Genomic DNA, 18503 nt, shown 5'->3' with positions numbered 1-18503 from the left:
GAGAGGGAGAGAGGTTTGGCGGGGGGGGAGGCGGAGAAGGGGGAGGCGGAGAGTGGGGAGGCAGAGAGAGGGGAGGCGGAGAGGTGGAGAGAGATGAGTGGGACATAGTCAGCCTGTTTTAAGTAAGGTGGTGAAGCAGTCAGTAATAAACTGAAGGGGGGTGTGGAGGTGAAGCAGGCATCCATTATGAGTGACAGGGGTGCCGCAGCCCATGTTGAATTAGGGGGATGGGAGGAAAGGATCAAGAGGCAGAGTGAAAGAGAGAATAGAAGTACAGCTTACACGGGAGAAAAATTAAAGTATTGAGTACCACTGACCATGAGGGTGAATGTGACCTTTTGGATGATTTCCCAAGCCTTTGATATTGTTCTTGTATGAACTGTTTTAAGCAAAGTATAGTTTACCTGAAATGAATCAAGTATCACAGGCTCTTCTGGATTATGTGGCTCTCTTGTTGTAAGCAAAATTTTCCCATCAGAGTATCCAACTGCAATTGGTTTGTCTTCACTGTACCAGGCAATGCATTGAACAGCAACTGATAACAATTAAGACATTTATTGGGTTACAACCCCAAAAGCACAATGCATAGGACAGAAAAGGACAATTTAAATTTTTTAAAGCACCGATAACTGAATTAGTGACACAATTGGATATGTGCAATGTTATTTACGCTTGGGGAAGGGTGTTGTAAATAGTTGGTGTTGACTACAGTTTTATATTCATCAGAATTAATTGATAAATGACGAAACCCAGTAATCTGCCCATCTATTTTATGGTATAAATGCTTGAAGCTATTAGAAAGAAAAGGGATGGTTTTTGTTCAATATGATAATCTGAATATGTAACACAAAGTTAAAAACATCAAGACCATTTGCGAATGAAAACCTTAAGATAGCTAATTTTCTTCCCCAGCTTCTGGAGTGTAAAATAATGTAGTTGAGAAGATGGACATATGGCCCATTTCTAGGATTTTGGAAATGCAATCAGTTACTGGTTGCTAAAATGACACTGGTTTGTCCTCATTCTAATTGAAAATATGTGCCATATCTTCAATCAATTAGCTTAAATTGGACAAGTACCACCTAGGAATGACAGATGTAAACATGCTTCAGGCAGCAGTTTATAGACTGCTGCGCTAAGTCACCTCCTGGAAGGATTAAATGTATATTGTATTCTAAACTTGGAAACAGAGAGTTAAAAAAAAGGGGTGAATATTACGTTTGGAAATCTGTGCTTACACAAAATCCAGCATGATGACATTGGGTTGCAAACTCGATATTATCACGCTGGTTTATGACAAATTCCAGCAAAATTGGCAGCCTCCCGTTTTCTTAAAATACAAATTAACAAGCTTTTATTTTTATTCATTCATGGGATGTGGGCATCGCTGGCTGGGCCAGCATTTATTGCCCAACTAGTTGCCCTTGAGAAGCTGGTGGTGAGCTGCTTTCTAGAACCGCTACAGTCTCTGTGGTGTAGGTGCACCCACAGTGCTGTTAGGGAGGGAGTTCCAGGATTTTGATCCAGTGACAGGGAAAGAATGGTGATATATTTCCAAGTTCCATGCCCCTACTCTTTCCCTTTGCAATTGTTTCCCTCCAAGTATTTATTCTGTTCCCTTTAGGAATCTGATTCCTTGGCTCTTGCAGATAGAATATTCAAGATCACAGCAACTGGTTCTGTTAAAAAAATGTGCTCGTTATCTCTGTCTTTTTTGCCAATCACCTTAAATTGGTATTATCTGGTTACTGACCTTGCTGCCACTGGAAAGAAATTTCTTCTTGACTGGCCTCTAGCTGCCAGGTTCATAACTTTTCCTTTTTTAAACAGGGGTGTAACATTTGCAGCTCTCCAGTACTCTGGCACTATCTAAAATGTTCATCCTTCCTTCCCCCATCAACCTGGGATGCAGCCTATCTAGACTAGGTGACTTTCCTACTCCGAGGACTATCAAGTTTTTGAGTGTCTCTGCATTATCTATTTCCAATCCAATATAGCTACACCCCTTCCCTTCCTGTCACCTTCTCCTTTATTGCTACACTTCTAGTATCCATGTACCATAAGGCTGAAGATAAGTTTCCCGTAAGAAATGATGGGATGGGTCTCAACTGGAAAAATACCTTGTGGAGGGCCAAGCTAAGATGGCGGCCTTTGTAAAGTAACACCTGAAGCAAATGCAACCAAATTACAAACAGAAAATATTTTGATGACAATTGCTAAGGCCTTTGTCACAACTATTAAAGTGCAACATTTTGTTGGAACATCAGTACTATACCATGAAGTGATAGGATGTAAACTGAAGTACCATAATTCGAACATACCATCTTTCCTCTGACAATGAACTAGGTCAATGGTGTCAGAAACAGATGTTTCTGTAACTTCAATGTAGCCAATTGATCCATCCAGTCGACCCACTAATAGAAACTCAGCTTGTCTGTTATTGTTTTTGCTTAAAAACGGTGTTTGAACATCCGCCCAGGTTAAAGCAGTTACCCAGGAAGGCTGAATCTTCACATAGATTTGGTTTCCTTTAGAAGAAAAGAAAGTTTGTCAACTCCCAGAAAGCAATGCAACATATACGAGAGGCAGACAGAGGACAAAGTGAGACCTAGAGGAACAGAGAAAATAAGGAAAAAGTCAGGTACAGGAGAGATGTAAATGCACTGCCCGAATTCCGCAGTCAACGGCGAAGCAGCGGCGTGCCTGCTGACCTTGATGAAAGCTGCCAAAAAGATCCAGCAACCTCTGCACTGTGGACTTTCCATTTCCTAATACCACTTTGAATCTGGCTCCAGGAAAGGCGATCTCCAACTGTCCAGCAATAGTGATGTCATCAAGTAGGGTGAGCAGCCAAATATATTGAGATATTCTCAAAGACAGCAAATCAGGAAGTAAAACACACTGAATTATACTTCTGATTAAAATTTTAAAGTCAACAAAATAAATCATTAGGACATTCACATGGGATTAAGGCAGAAGCTGAAATTATCAAACAAATATTTCGAAATGTGGAATTTTTGTAGAATGAAAAATTTAAAAATGTGAAATTTTATCATAATGGAAAATGTTGACATTCCACAAGTATAGAATTAGCTTTTCAGGGCCAGTAAGGCTGTTCAGCAGTAATTATGAACTCAGTTTGCCATTACAAACCCAGTTACACCTATTGGAGTGAGAGTAATGGTATAACAGTGGAGGTTCGACAATGAACTAAGTCAATTGTGTCAGAAACGGATGTTTCTGTAACTTCAATGTAGCCAATTGATCCATCTAGCTTGTCTGTTATTGTTTTAGTTCAGGTAAATTGCAGAAACACACAGCAATTTCTAAATTTTGGCGTTTATCTGCATATCAGTTCCGGTGAGGTAATAACAGTGAATGCTGACAATTACGATTGCTGAATCTGGACCAATGTGAGTGAGTAATAAAGATGAAGTACCTACAAGCAGAGATATACACATTATCAAAATAGAGATCTTTCAGAGATTTGGTATACTAAAGTAGGGGTTGGTTTCTGGGCAGGTAGGATGGAAAGTAAAGGATGTTTGATATTCAAAAAGATGAACAAAGAACATAAGAAATAGAAAAAGGAAAAGTCCATTTGGCCCCTCGAGCCTGTTTTGACTTTCATTGCGATAATGGCTTAACTTTTGCCTCAAAGCCATTTTCCCGCCCACTTCCCATAGTGTTTGATTCCCTGAGGGACCTAAAACTGTCTTTCATAGCCTTAACTATACTCAACAACAGAGCATCTCAACACTATGGGATAGAGAATTCCAAAGATTGACAACCCTCTGAGTGAAGCAAAGTCTGAAAGAAAAGACATGCTGCTGAAGCTTTTCATCTTGCGCTCATCAGGACAAATGCAAGAATGCTAAATTTCAAACAATCACAACAACATATACTACAGGAGAAGAGGGTGCTGATTGGTTGACAAGCTAACTATGATTGGTCATGGAGAAAGCACAGGGAAACTATAGGCTCCCCATACTCCAGGGTAATTTAAAAAAGGCATAAGGCTTGAACATCATCCTTTTGTTTGCAGAGAATTGGGTCACTTACACTTCTAGCAAGCGTAGATGAACCACATTATGAGCTCTGAAGAGTCATATGGACTTGAAACATTAACTCTCCACAGATGCTGTCAGACTTGCTGAGTTTTTTCAACATGTTCTGTTTTTATTTCAGATTTCCAGCATCAGCAGTATTTTGCTTTTATCACTTTACGAGCTTAACGGATTTACTTAATTTGGTTGTTAGTGTGCCGACTCTTGCGCTCGCTTACCGAACGAAATATCACGCGAGTGTGCGATGACGTCGGGGTGCTTGCCCAATGTCATCGTGCACTATTTCATGTTCGTGCGTGTCGGGCGCGTATCCGCATGCCGAGCTGAAAATCTGCCCATGATATTTGATTCAATCAGCCAATCATTGGGACATACGGTTTATGCACCTAGCATTGAACTGGCAAACTTCATCATTTGCTGATGCAAAAATACAGCACATCAAAGCTATCCTGTGGGACCAGTGGCTATCTAAAAAAATTGAACAAAACTTTAAGCAAGCCGGTTTATGCTGCTACTATGCAGTGGCTACGTAAATGGTATTTTCCACTAAGAGGATGCTGCCGTCAATCCAAAAAGTCATTCTGCATCCCACACAATTCAGCAACGTCGTGTATGAATTTCAGTGCTGGTGCGGTATGAGGTACGTAGGTTGTATTTCCCAATGACTGGCTTATCAAATCAAACAGCATGCTCTGAAGAAGGGTCATATGGATCAAAACGTTAACTTTGTTTCTTTCTCCACAGATGCTGCTAGACCTGCTGAGTTTTTTCAACATTTTTTGTTTTCGTTTTTGTTTGATTTCCAGCATCTGCAGTATTTTGTTTTTATGTAGCATGTTCCTTTGGTTGTTCGTAATAGGCAGAGTACAGACCATACTCAAAAAGGCCACGCTTGCAAAACCCAGTACAAAATGTCTATTGTGCTGACCCTCTGAAGGAACAATTCACCTCAAGCCACTTCCCTGCCTTCTCCCCATAGCCCTGCACATTCTCGCACTTCAAATAATAATCCAAGTCCTCCCTTGAATACCTGCCTTAATCACACTCTCAGTCAGTGCATTCTAGATCCAAACAACTTGATGCCTGAGAAAGATTTTCTTCATGTCACCATTGTTTCTTTGGTCACTTACCTTAAATCTGCACCCTCTGTTTCTCTATTCTTACACCAATGGGAGCAATTTCTCCCTACTTACTCTTTTCAGACTCCTCATGATTATCAAATGTGCTCTCCACTTTCTCTTCTCCAAGGAAAACAATCCCAACTTCTCCAATCTATGTAGCTGAAGTTCCCCGTTCCTGGAACCATTCTCGTGAATCTTTTCTGCACCCTCTCTAAAGCCAAGTTGAGGCCAAAACAAATTCCATTTTCCACTTACCTCAGTGTCTAACAATGATTAAGCATTAAGGTTTTCAAATAAACATTAATTAGCAGTGAAGAATATTTTTGAACTAAATCAATATTCTGGCTACCTCCTCTTTGTCAATAGTTTTCACATTGACAAAAGGTGACAGTCTTACTGTTCAGGAAGAGATATTCTCATGGTATATGTTTGGCTACTTGTTTCTGCAACCATGGTTAGAACACACTTGGAGTACTGTAAACAGTTCTAGTCTTTTATATTATAAAAAAGAAATAGAAGTACTGGCACAAAAAAGGTTTACTAGAATGATATCAGAACTGAGAGACTTCGGCTATTTTCTCTAGAGAACCGAAAATTGAGGAATGAGTTGATAGAAAGCTCTAAGATTATGAGAGGGTTTGCTAGGGCAGATGTAGAACTAAGGGCCATAAACATAAGATAATCACAAATAAATCCATTGGGAATTCAGGAGAAAAGAGGAAGCTAGACAAGTACACAAAGGGAAAAGCAATAAAAGGATGTGCTGATGGGGTTAGTTGAAAAAGGGTGTGAAAAGCCTTGTATGGAACATAAATACCAGCACTGACTTGTTGGACCAAACTGGTTGTTTCTGTGCTATAGGTCTGAACAAATTGGCCATTAGACATTTTGACACAGTAATGCACATTAATATAATGAAAATGCTGTTCCAAAAACAGAGGCAACATATGCAAAGGATTAGGTTTACTATTGGTTTCTTACCATCCACTAGATATATGTTGATTATTTTGTCTTGCGAAGCTGCAAAGAATCCACCACCTGTACTCCAGTGTACAGGAGACAAATTGACATCACCTGCTGGTGTACATGGCCTCTTATCTGAGTCCTCACTGATAAGATCATAGAAAGGGTGAAAAAAAGAGATTTTATAATTATTACCAAAATTGTATTGTTTGTTCTCAGTTAAATATATAAATAACACGACACAACCTTGATAATTATGGGGAGGATAAGGCAGGCTGTTTTGAGAATGGGCTCCCCTTAGTCCCTGTCAACAGGGTACCTAATCATTTTTTTCAAACAAGTAGAGAGGAAGAGAGATTATAGGTGGGACTAAAACATTTTTGGGGAGGTGGAGGTCAAAAAACATGAAACAAAAGGGAGATTGGAAAGAGAGAACAGTGCAATCAAAGGATCAGGTCAGCGGGAGGTTATGGCTGGAGGGCGGAGGTGGTGTTCAGGTTGTTTTTGGCGGATGGGGGTGAGCAGGTAAGCTTGAACCAACAAAGAAGTGGAAAGGCACTCGAAAAGCACATACTAGCAGGATCCAGCAGTTCTCACCTCCCACTTGCTATTGAGTTTCCCAAGGCTTGGGAAACCTGACTGGCCAGGGTGAAATTTAAAACAGAAATAATATTTGAGGCATGCAACCTCATTATAATACTTAAATGACCAATCCACCTCCTGAGCAGGCTGCCCACACCCCATCCATCTCAATTAAAACCAGAAGCAGGTGGGTTACAATCATGTTTCAGATTCTTAACATTATTACATCCCACCTGATCCAAACTCAACCATTGTTAGAATTCCCACCCATGCGTCAGCTTGGCTTGATGACAGCACTCTTGCTTCAGAAACAAACCTTACTCCAGGACTACAACACGATTTCCGTATCTCTCTTTTGCCTTGCTCACCTTCATTGCTTTCCATTTCTCTCCTGGTATTTGACAAGGTGTTTACTAAAACCCGCTTTCACAGCCATATCTCCTTTCTCAGTGACTGTCTCCGTCTCCGACTTACCCCACGTGGATTTCAACTGAAATTCCACCCCTCATGTTTCGAACCCACCCAGGATTACAGGTATCTCCGGGACATAAAACGTTTCTCGGACTGCTGTTCCCGTCACATTCTGAGATCCACACTCAGTGCCATGCGCCGCCATATGAACACACTTGACCTCTCCCTCCAGTTTCCAATAAATTAGATAGATTTTTCTTTTCCCACCTATTTCCATTATTTTTAAATATTTTTAAATCTTTTATGCTCCCCCCACCCCCACTAGAGCTACCATCCATTCTTAATTAGCACATTCGTTTAGATAATATCACCAACTTTAACACCTATGTGTTCTTTTGTTCTGTTGTCTGTGACATCTTTTGATTATCTGCTTCTATCACTGCTTGTTTGTCCCTACAACCACACCAACCCCCTCCACTTCTCTCCCCCAACCCAACCCCACCACCCGCCCCCCCCCCCGCCTTAAACCAGCTTATATTTCACCCCTTTCTTGGATTCACTCAAGTTCTGTCGAAGGGTCATGAGGACTCGAAACGTCAACTCTTTTCTTCTCCGCCGATGCTGCCAGACCTGCTGAGTTTTTCCAGGTAATTCTGTTTTTATTCTACAACACGTAATCTCCCTCAGTGCAGTACTGAGGGAGTGCTGCATTGTCTCGAGTTGTCATGCAAGTGAGACATTAAACTGAAGTCCAGTTTGCCTAGACATAAAAGATTTATAGAAGAGCAGGGGAATTCTGGAGTATTGGCCAACAATTATCTTTCGACTAACACTGTCAGAACAGATTAACTACAAAAATAAAATACTGATGCTGGAAATCTGAAATAAAAATTGAAAATCCTAGAACTTTTCAGCAGGTCTGGCACCATCTACAGGGAAAGAAACATTTAACATTTCAGGTCAATGACCTTTCATCAGAAGATCGCTGGTAAAAACAACAGGTAAATGGCAGTAACTGTGTCATTTAGCCCTCTGAATGCCATATTCTAACTCCCCTTTTCTTCCTTAAAGTTTGATACTTTCTCCTTATGCTTAACTTTCTTTCCATGCCTAATATTCAAACCATCAGCTGTGGATCAAGGAGAAGCATACCAGGATGCAGATCAGGAAGTCAGGAGGGAGTGTTTAGTGCCACTCTACTTTGGGGGAAAGCGGGGTTAGCAGTGAAGGAGCATCAATATGTCCATCAACAAAACTGCCACAATAGGCCCGGGTGCCTGGACAAGCGTGGATCTACTAATGCTGAAATACAAGGCAGGATTTTCAGCTCGGCATGCGGGTGTGTGCCCAACACGCATGAGCGTAGAATAGCGTATGATGGCATTGGGCGAGCGCCAGCAGCGCGCCTGCAAACAGTTAAGAGGGCTATTAAGCCCACTAATCAATTAACTAAATTGAAGCTTTCACCGCCCATCCAACCTTACAGCTGGCGGGCGGGCAGGCGAATAGGCCAGGCGGCCTTTGCAATTTTTGCGAAACCTCATCCATGGGTAGGATGAGGTTTCTAACAGTGACTGAAAAAACAATAAAAACTTTTAAAACTCATTTTTCACATGTCCCTGTTCATGTGACAGAGTCCCTTGTGGGAATATGTTTTCCTTATTTTTGAAATCTTCATTTTTCATTTTAAAAATCTTCAGTTCCCTGAGCAGCTCTGTGCCTTCAGGGAGCTTTGACTGAGTGCACCCCTGTGCATGTGCACACTTCAGCGCTCTCACACCTCCTGTCCCCACCCCAGCAGTGCTGGGGTTATCAGCACGCGTTTCACAATGGCTGGCCAATTATTATTGTCAGTGCCCGATCACCACTGGCGGACCATTGCGCGACCGCTCCCAGGCCCACCTGATGTGCCTGCCGGACAAGGGGAAAGTTCTCCACATAATTTTTGATGAATCTGCTACCCATTTATGGAGGGCTCTACAGTTTTCAGGACATGTGCCAACTGCCTAACTTAAATATGTTTCACACATGCATTTGCTAAAACATTACTGAAGATCAAGACATGTTTGTAAAAACCATGTAAACATACCAAGTTTTAAAGCAAATGGTTTGCGTTAAAGCAACTGTGTTTTTTGTTAAAGTCCACAGGCGAATGGTTCCATCCAGGGCACTTGTGGCTAGCAAACCCTTTGTAATTGACCAGGAAGAACTTACGACCTGTTAGTGAAATCAAAATGTACAGATTAGCTACTCTTCAATACTATAAGGACATAATTACTGTCACTATCCTTTTGAGGCTTACTAAGGAGGTTAGGATAGAATTAGAATAAAAGAAGAGGCTTATAATGTTGCAAAGGATGGTAGCAAGTCTGAGGATTGGGAGTATTTTAGAAGCCAGCAAAGAGTCACCAAAAAGGAGATAAAAAGGGAAAATTAGAATGAGACCAAACTAGCCAAGAATGCAAAAACAGAACGGAACAGCCGTACCATATTGGAAGTTAGCAAATGTAACACCATTGTTCAAGGATGGAGGGAGACAGAAAACAGGGAAGCTGCAAAAGGACATAGACAAGTTAAGCAAATGGGCAACAAGATGGCAGATGGAGTATAATATGGGGGAGTGTGAAGTTATTGATTTTCCTCATAAGAACAGAAAGGCAAATGAGTGCAACTGAGGAAACTGTGTGCAAACCTGAAAGTTTGGTGAATGGGGGAGTTGGAGGAAGGAGGTGTTTGTTTTTTTTTTGCTTTTTCTACCTTTCTCACCCTGCAGGGATTGGTTCTTACTCTACTACAGGGAAAGGAGCTAGCTGTTTGGTGAATATCTGGTAAGTGGGTTGAGGTCTGTTCTATTCTTAAGGTTTAAAATACTTCACAAATTGATGGTAAAGTTAATAAAGTATATAAAAGGACAACTTAAATAAGTGAACAATATAATTAAGTAATTAATTAAAACACATTAAGGATGACAGGACAGCTGATGTGTCAAGGCTGCAGCATGTGGGAACTCCTGAATTCCATTGTGATCCAGGGCAAACAAGTCTGCAGTAAGTATTTGCAGCTCGAGGAGTTTCAGCTCAGAGTCATTGAGCTGGAGTTTGAGCTGCAGACTCTGAGACACATCAGGGAGGGGGAAAGTTAACTGTATACTTTGTACCAGGATGCAGTCACACCACTTAGAATAGGGTCTTTTGATTTGGTCAGTGGTCAGGGTCAGGAGGGTGTGACTGCAAGGGAGGCAGTTAAGGGGGCCCAGAGGGCAGGAGTGTCAGCCACTGTAATTGCCCAATAGATTTCAGGTTCTCCCAGCTTGTCTGGATGAGAGCAGGGTCTGCAGGGTGGATGTGCAAACTGACAATGGCATCATGGTACAGGTAGCCATTCAAGTGGGGGGAGCAAAAACGAATGTAGTGCTAGTAGGGGACAATATAATAAGAGGGATTGACATTGTTCTCTGCAGCAAAGAGCGAGATGGCTGTGTGGCCTGTTCAGTGTCAGGGTTTGGGGTATCTGCTCAGGGTTGCAGTGGGAGGGGGAAGATTCAGTTGTTGTGGTCCATGTAGGTACCAATGACATTGACTGAGCTAGGAAAGAGGTTCTGAATAGAGTATGAGGAGCCAGACACTAAATTAAAAAGCAGAATCTCAAAGGTATTAATCCAGAGATTATAACCTAAGCCACGTGTAAATTGGCATAGAGTCCAAAAAATTAGAGAGATGAATGTGTTGCTCAAAGATTGGTCTGGGAGAAGTGCTTTCCAGTTCATGGGGCACTGGCACCATCACTGGGGAAAGAGGGGGCTATACCGTTGGGACGGTCTACACCTGAACCATGCTGGGACCAGTGTCTTTGCGAACAGCGTAACTAGGGAAGTAGGGAGGGTTTTAAACTAGATAATGGGGGCAAGGGATCAAATGTGGAAAGATGTGGTATATCAAAGGGTAGAGACAAGGTAAGAGAGGAAAATAGTAATATGAGAAATGAGGGTCAGAGAATGGTAGGAAGGGACAGAGAGAAAAAAACCTAAGAATACACCAACAATCAAGACTAGATGTTAGAAAGGTAACAAAATGACAAAACTAAAGGCTCTGTATCTGAATACGCAAAGTAAATGAATTGATAACACACATTCAAGTAAATAAATATGATCTGACAGCCATTACAGAGTCTTGGCTGCAGGATGACAAGAACTGGGTCCTGAATGTTAAGAGGTATATGACATTCAAGAAGATAGGAAGCTAAGTAATGGTGGAAAAGTAGCACTGTTAATCAAGGATGGCAACTGTGCAATAGTTATTTGATCTTGGTTCTGGAGATCAGCACGTAGAATCAGTTTGGGTGTAGATGAGGAATAGTAGGGAAAAGAAGTTATGAGTGGGAGTAATCTACAGGCCCCCTAACAGTAACCACAATGTAGGTTCTTCTTAGAGCAGCATGTCCTGGAACAAACCAGAGAGCAGATAATATTAGACTTGGTATTGTGTAATGTGACAGGATGAATTAATGGCCTCAGAGTAAAGGCACCCCGAGAAAATAGCGATCACAATATGACTGAATTTTACATCCAGTTTGAAAGAGAAAAGAGTGGGTCTAAGGCTAGAATTTTAAACTTAATTAAGGGCAACAATGTGGGCATGAAAGCTGAGCTAGCTGAAGTGAACTGGGATACCAGGCTCTGGGATAGATCACGAGAGAAGCGGTGACAGACATTTAAGGGGATATTTCAGAATACTCGGAATAAGTATATTCCTACTACAAAGGAATATTCAAAAGGCATCCGTGGTGAACTAAAGAAGTTAGGGAAAGCATCAAACTTAAGGAAAAAGCATATAACTGCACAAAGATGAGTGGCAGGTCAGATGGTGGGTTAGAATATAAAGGACACCAGATGGTGACTAAAAGGTTAATCAGGAGAAAGAAATTAGAGTATGAGAGGAAGCTAGCTGGAAATGTGAAAAACGGATAGTAAGCTTTTCTACAGGTATTTAAAAAGGAGTTAAAGTGAGTGTTGATCCTCTAGAGTGAGAATGGGGAATAATAGTATAATATAAGGAAATGGAAGATGAAATGAACAAATATTTTGCTTCTGTCTTCGCTATAGAGGATACAAACAACATTCCAGTAATAGCTTTAAATCAAGAGGTGGATGGAAGAGAGGTGCTTAATAAAATGACAAGCACTAGGGAAGCGGAACTGAGCAAACTAATAGATCTGCAGGCTGACAAGTCTCTGGGTCCAGATGGACTTCATCCTAGGGTCTTAAAAGAGATGGCTGATAAGATAGTAGATGCGTTGGTATTAATTTTCCAAAATTCCCTAGGTTCTGAGAAGGTTTCATCAGCCTGGAACCAAGGGAGGGATGCAGAAAACAGGAAACTATAGGCCAGTTAGCTTTACATCTATTGTGGGAAAGGTGTTTGAATCAATCATTAAAGAGGTTATAGCTGGGCACTTTGAAAAACTCAAGGATATTAGGAAGAGTCAGCATGGTTTTGTAAAAGGGAAATCATGTTTAACCAATTTATTAGGAGTTCTTTGAAGGAGTGATGTGGGCTATGGATAAAGGGGACCCTGTACTGTACTTGGATTTCCAGAAGGCATTTGATAAGGTGCCACATCACAGGTTATTGCCGAAAATAAAAGCTCATGGTGTAGGGGGTAATATATTAGCACAGATGGAAGGTTGGCTGGCTGGCAGATAACAGAGAACACGCATAACTGGGCCTTTGTCTGGCAGGATGTGATGATGGAGTCCTGCAGAGGTCTGTGCTGAGGCTTGAATTTTTTACAATTTACATCAATGACTTCAATGAGGGGAGTAAAGGCTTGATAGTTAAATTCGGAGATGACACAAAGATAGGTAGGAAAGTATGTTGTGAAGTAGACATAAGGAGTTTGCAGATGGATATAGATAGGTTGAGTGATTGAGGAAAAATTTGGCAGATGAAGTATAATGTGGAAAAATATGAAGTTGTTCACTTTGGCAGGAAGAATGAAAAAAGCAGAGTATTACTTAAATGGAGAAAAACTGCAGAATTCCGGGGTGCAGAGGAGTCTACGTGTTCTAATGCATGAGACACAAAAGTTTGTATGCAGGTGTAGCACCTAAGGCTAATGAAATGCTATCCTTTATTACAAGAGGAACTGAACATGAATTGGAACTATAGAAAAGTTGCAGAGCAGAAAGAGGCAAAGCGCCCATCCTATCTGCGCCGACCAAAAGGAGAAAAAAAGAAACAAACCGCTCACTTTCCAGCACCTGGTCTATAGCATTGCAAGTTACAGGTTTAGGTGCAGATCCAGGTACTGTTGAAATGAAACACATAAAATAGGACCACGGGTAGGTCATTCAGCCCTTCAAGCCTGTTCCGTCATTCAATATGATCGTGGCTGATCCTCTATCTCAACGCCATACTCTCATTCTCTCCCCATACCCTGGATGCCTTTAGAGTCCAGGAATCTATCTATTTCCTTCTTAAATATATTCAGTGACTTGGCATCCACAGCCCTCTGTGGTACAGAATTCCACACGTTCACCACCCCCTGAGTGAAAAGTTTCTCCTCATCTCTGTCCTAAATGGCCTACCTTGTATCCTGAGACTTTGACCTATTGTTCTAGACCCCCCAGCTAGAGGAAACATCATCCCTGCATGCAGTCTGTCCAGCTGTACCAGAATTTTATACATTTCAATGAGATCCCCTCTCATTCTTCTAAACACCAGTGAATACAGGCCTAGTCAGCCTAATCCCTCCTCATACAACAATCCTGCCATCGCAGGAATCAGTCTGGTGAACCTTTGCTGCATTCCCTCTATGGCAAGTATATCCTTTCTTAGGTAAGAAAACCAAAATTGCACACAATACTGCAGGTGTTGTCTCACCAAGGCCCTGTACAGTTGCAGTAAGACATCCTTACTCCAGTACTCAAGTCCTCTCACAATGAAGGCCAACATACCATTTGCCTTCTTAACTGCTTACTACACCTGCATGCTTGCTTTCAATGATTGATGTACAAGGACACCCAGGTCCCTTTGTACATCAATATTTTCCAATCTATCACCATTTAAATAATACTCTGCCATTCTGTTTCTCCTACCAAAGTGAATAACCTCACACTTATCCACATTATACTGCATCTGCCATGTATTTGCCCATTCACTCAATCTGTACAAATCATCTTGAAGCCTCTTAACACCCTCATTCCCACAAGTTTTGTGTCATCAGTAAATGTGGAAATATTACATTTAGTTCCCTCATCTAAATTATTGATATATATTGTGAATAGCTGGGGCACAAGCACTGATCCCTGCAGTACTCCACTAGTCACCACCTGCCACTCCAAAAAAGATCCATTTATTCCTACTCTCTGTTTCCTGTCTGCTAACCAATTTTTAATCCATCCCAATATATTACCCCCAATCCCATGTGCCTTCTTATGTGGGACTTTATTAAAAGCCTTCCGAAAATCCAAATCTCTTCAGTTAGTCACGCCCTCACTAGGCTCCAATAGGTTCGCCAAACATGATTTCCCTTTCATAAATCCATGTTGACTTTGTCTAACATCGTTGATATTTTCTAAGTGTCCTGTTATCAAATCTTGTATAATACACTCCAGTATTTTCCCTACTACTGATGCTGGCTAACCAGTCTGTAATTTGCTGGTTTCTCCCTCCCTCATTTCAAAGAGTAGGGTTACGTTTGCCACCCTCCAATCCACCGGGACTGTTCCAGTATCTACAAAATTTTGGAAGATGATAACCAACACATTCACTATTTCCATGGCCACTTCCTTTATTTCCCTGGGATGTAGATTATCAGGCCCTGTGGATTTAATAGGCTTTCCCAAGCACTACTTTTTTAATAATACTAATTTCCTTCAATTTCTCCTTCTCACTAGACCCTTTGTTCCCTGAGTTGAGAATTTCTGCCTCCACCACCAAACCAGGCACCGAATTCCAAACACTCACCACCCTCTGAGTGAATAAGTGTTTCCTCATGTCCCCTCTAATCCTTCTCCCAATCACCGTAAATCTATGCCCCCTGGTAATTGACCTCTCTGCTAGAGGAAACAGGGTACCCCGTCTATCCGATTTAGGCTCCTCATAAGCTTGTTATTGAATTAGGTCACCCCTCAGCCTCCTCAGTTCAAAGGAAAACAACCCCAACCTATCCAATCTTTCCTCATAGCTACAATTTTCAAGCTCTGGCAACATTCCTTAAATCTCCTCTGTGCTCTCTCCAGAGCAATTATGTCCTTCCTGTAATGTGACGACCAGAACTGTAGACAAAATTCCAGCTGTGGCCTAACCAGCATTTTATACAGTTCCATCATTACATCCCTGCTTTTGTATTCCATATCTCATCCAATAAAGGAAAGCATTCCATATGCTTTCTTCACCACTTTGTCCACCTGTCCTGCCACCTTCAGGGACCTGTGGACATGCACACCAAGGTCTCTCTCACTTCCTCTACCCCTCTCAATATCCTCCCATTTATTGTGTATTCCCTAGTTTTGTTTGCCCTCCCCAAATGCATTACCTCACACTTATCTGAATTGAATTCCATCTGCCACTTATCCGCCCGCTCAACCAAACCACTGATATCATTCTGGAGGCAACAGCTATCCTCTTCACCATCAACTACACGGCCATTTTTTGTGCCATCTGTGGATTTCCCAATCATACCTCCCACATTTAAATCCAAATCATTAATATATACAAGAAAAAGCAAGAGCCCTGCGGAACGCCACTGGAAACCGCTTTCCATTTGCAAAAACTTTCATCGACTATTACCCTTTGTTTAATGTCACTGAGCCAATTTTGGCTTTGACTCACCACCTTCCCCTGTATCTCATGAGATCTCACTTTCCTGACCAGTCTGCCATGTGGGGCCTTGTCAAATGCCTTACTGATATTCATAGAGACAGCTTCCACTGCACTACCCTCATCAATCCTCCTTGTTACTTCCTCAAAATATTCTATTAAGTTAGTAAGATTCAAACTTCCCCTAACAAAACCATGCTGACTATCCCTGATCAATCCGTGCCTTTCTAAGTGACTGTTTATCCTATCTCTCAGAATTAATTTCAATAATTTGCCCAACACAAAGTCAGACTGACGGGCCTATAATTTTCTGGCCTATCCCTAGCACCCTTTTTCAATATTGGTACAACGTTCGCTGACCTCGAATCCTCTGGTACTTCACTTGTATCTACTGAGGATTAGAAAATGATCCTCAGAGCATCCACTACTTCCTCCCTGGCTTCCTTTAACAACCTGGGATACAATCCATCTGGCCCTGGTGATTTATCCATCTTCCAGGGTGCCAGTCTCTCCAGTACTTCCTCTCTCACTATGCTTATTGTATCTGATATTTCACACTCCTCCTCTTTAACTAGAATGTCTGCATCATCCCTCTTCTCAGTGAAGACAGATAAAATACTCTTTGAGAGCCCTGCCCACATCTTCAGTATCAATGCACAAGTTACTATGTACATCTCTGATAGAGCCTACCCTTCCCTTAGTTATTCTCTTGCTCTTAATGTACTGATAAAACATCTTTGGGTTTTCTTTGATGTTATCTGCCAATATTTTTTCGTATCCTCTCTTTGCTTTCCGAATTTCCCTTTTTATTTCACCCTGTACTTTCTATACCCTTCTAGGCTTTCTATAATATTAAGCTTCTTGTGACTGTCATAACCTTTCTTTTTCTGGATGTTATGTTTTAGTTTTACAGGGCATTGGTGAGATCACATCTCAAATACTGTGTGCAGTTTTGTTCTCCTTATTTAAGGAAGGATGTAAATGCGTTGGAGGCAGTTTAGAGGAGGTTTTCCTCGATTGATACCTGGAATGAGTGGGTTGTCTGATGAGGACAGGCTGGGTTAGTTTCCACTGGAGTTTAGAAGGGTGAGGGGTGACTTGATTGAAGTATGGTCTTAACAAGGTAGATGTGGAAAGGATGTTTCCTCTTGTGGATTAAGAGGCACTGTTTTAAAATTAGGGGTTGCCCTTTTAGGACAGAGATGAGGAGAAAGTTTTTCTCTCAGGGGGTTGTGTGACTTTGGAATTCTCCGTCTCAGAAGGTTTTGGAGGCGGAGTCATTGAATATTTTAAGTCAGAAGTGGATAGATTCTTGTTAGGCAAAGGGATCAAAGGTTATTGAGGGTAGATGGGAATGTGGAATTCGAAACAGGAGCAGATTAGCAATGATCTTATTGAAAGGTGGAGCAAGCTCGAGGGGCCAAATGGCTTACTTAAACTCCAATTCCATACGTTTGTACATTCGTATGTTTTTAAAAGGTGTGAAACTTGCAAATGTTGATGTTCAGAGAGACTTGGGTGTGCTTGTGTAAGGAATGCAGAAAAATGGCATGCAGCTCCAACGGACAATTAAGAAAGCAAATGGCATACTGACCTTCATTGGAAGGGGACTGGAGTACAAGACTAAAGAAGTCTTGCTACAATTGTACAGGACTTTTGGGAGACCACACCTGGAATTCTGTGTGCAGTTTTGGTCTCCATATTTAAGGTTTTACTTGCATTGGACACAGTACAGTGAATGTTCACTAGATTGGCCCCTAGGATGAGAGGGTTGTCCTGTGATGAGAGGTGGAGTAAACTGGGCCTATATGCTCTGGGGTTTTGAAGAATGAGAGGTGATCTGATTGAAGCATACAAGATTCTCAAGGGTAAGCACGGAGATTGTTTCCACTGGCTGGGGAATCAGAAACAAGGGAACACTGTCTCAGGATAAGATGGCAATCATTTAGAACATAGATGAGGAGACATTTCTTCACTCAAAGGGTTGTGAATCTTTGGACTTATCTACCCCTTAAGGCTGAGATAGACAGACTTCTGGTCTCAAGATCAAGATCAGCCATGATTGTATCGAATGGCAGAACAGGTTCAACAAGCCATATTGTCTACTCCTGCTCCTGTCTCTTGTGTTCTTACCATTATAGCATGTTTACTTTGAACAAGGGTGTAACATTTGCAATTCTCCACTCCTCTGGCACCACCCCTGTATCTAAGGAGGACTGGAAGATTATGGCCAGTGCCTTTACAATTTCACCCTTACTTCCCACAGCATCCTCAGATTTAACTCATCTGGGCCAAGTGTGTTATCAACTTTTAAGTACAACCAGCTTTTCTGATTCCTCCTCTTTATCAATTTTTAGCCCATCCAGTATCTTAACTATTTTCCCCTTTAGGTGCTTATCCAATTTCCTTGTGAAAGCCCCGATTGTATCTTCCTCTACCACATTCTCAGGTAGTGCATTCCAGATCCTAACCACTTGCTATATAAAAATGTTTTCCCTCATGTCACTGTTGAGTCATTTTCCAATCATTTTAAATTG

At 41.5% G+C, this 18503-nt stretch overlaps 1 protein-coding gene across 10 annotated transcripts in view; it reads right to left on the bottom strand.

Annotated features, from left to right (window-relative positions):
• Positions 1-18503, bottom strand: part of LOC121285080 (probable E3 ubiquitin-protein ligase HERC1) — a 436191-nt gene that overhangs the window by 121932 nt on the left and 295756 nt on the right. For all 10 annotated transcript variants that reach the window (XM_041201223.1, XM_041201218.1, XM_041201210.1 and 7 more), the window contains 4 exons: positions 9234-9361; positions 6170-6297; positions 2322-2528; positions 405-535 (listed from right to left, as the gene is read on the bottom strand). In XM_041201223.1, coding sequence (XP_041057157.1) covers positions 405-535; positions 2322-2528; positions 6170-6297; positions 9234-9361 — 594 coding nt within the window. The remainder of the gene's footprint in view (positions 1-404; positions 536-2321; positions 2529-6169; positions 6298-9233; positions 9362-18503) is intronic.

This window comes from Carcharodon carcharias, chromosome 1 (assembly GCF_017639515.1).
Source record: "Carcharodon carcharias isolate sCarCar2 chromosome 1, sCarCar2.pri, whole genome shotgun sequence".
Classification (NCBI taxonomy): Eukaryota; Metazoa; Chordata; class Chondrichthyes; order Lamniformes; family Lamnidae; genus Carcharodon; species Carcharodon carcharias.
Note: the sequence above shows the minus strand (reverse complement) of the source record. Positions and strands in the feature narration are given on the sequence as shown.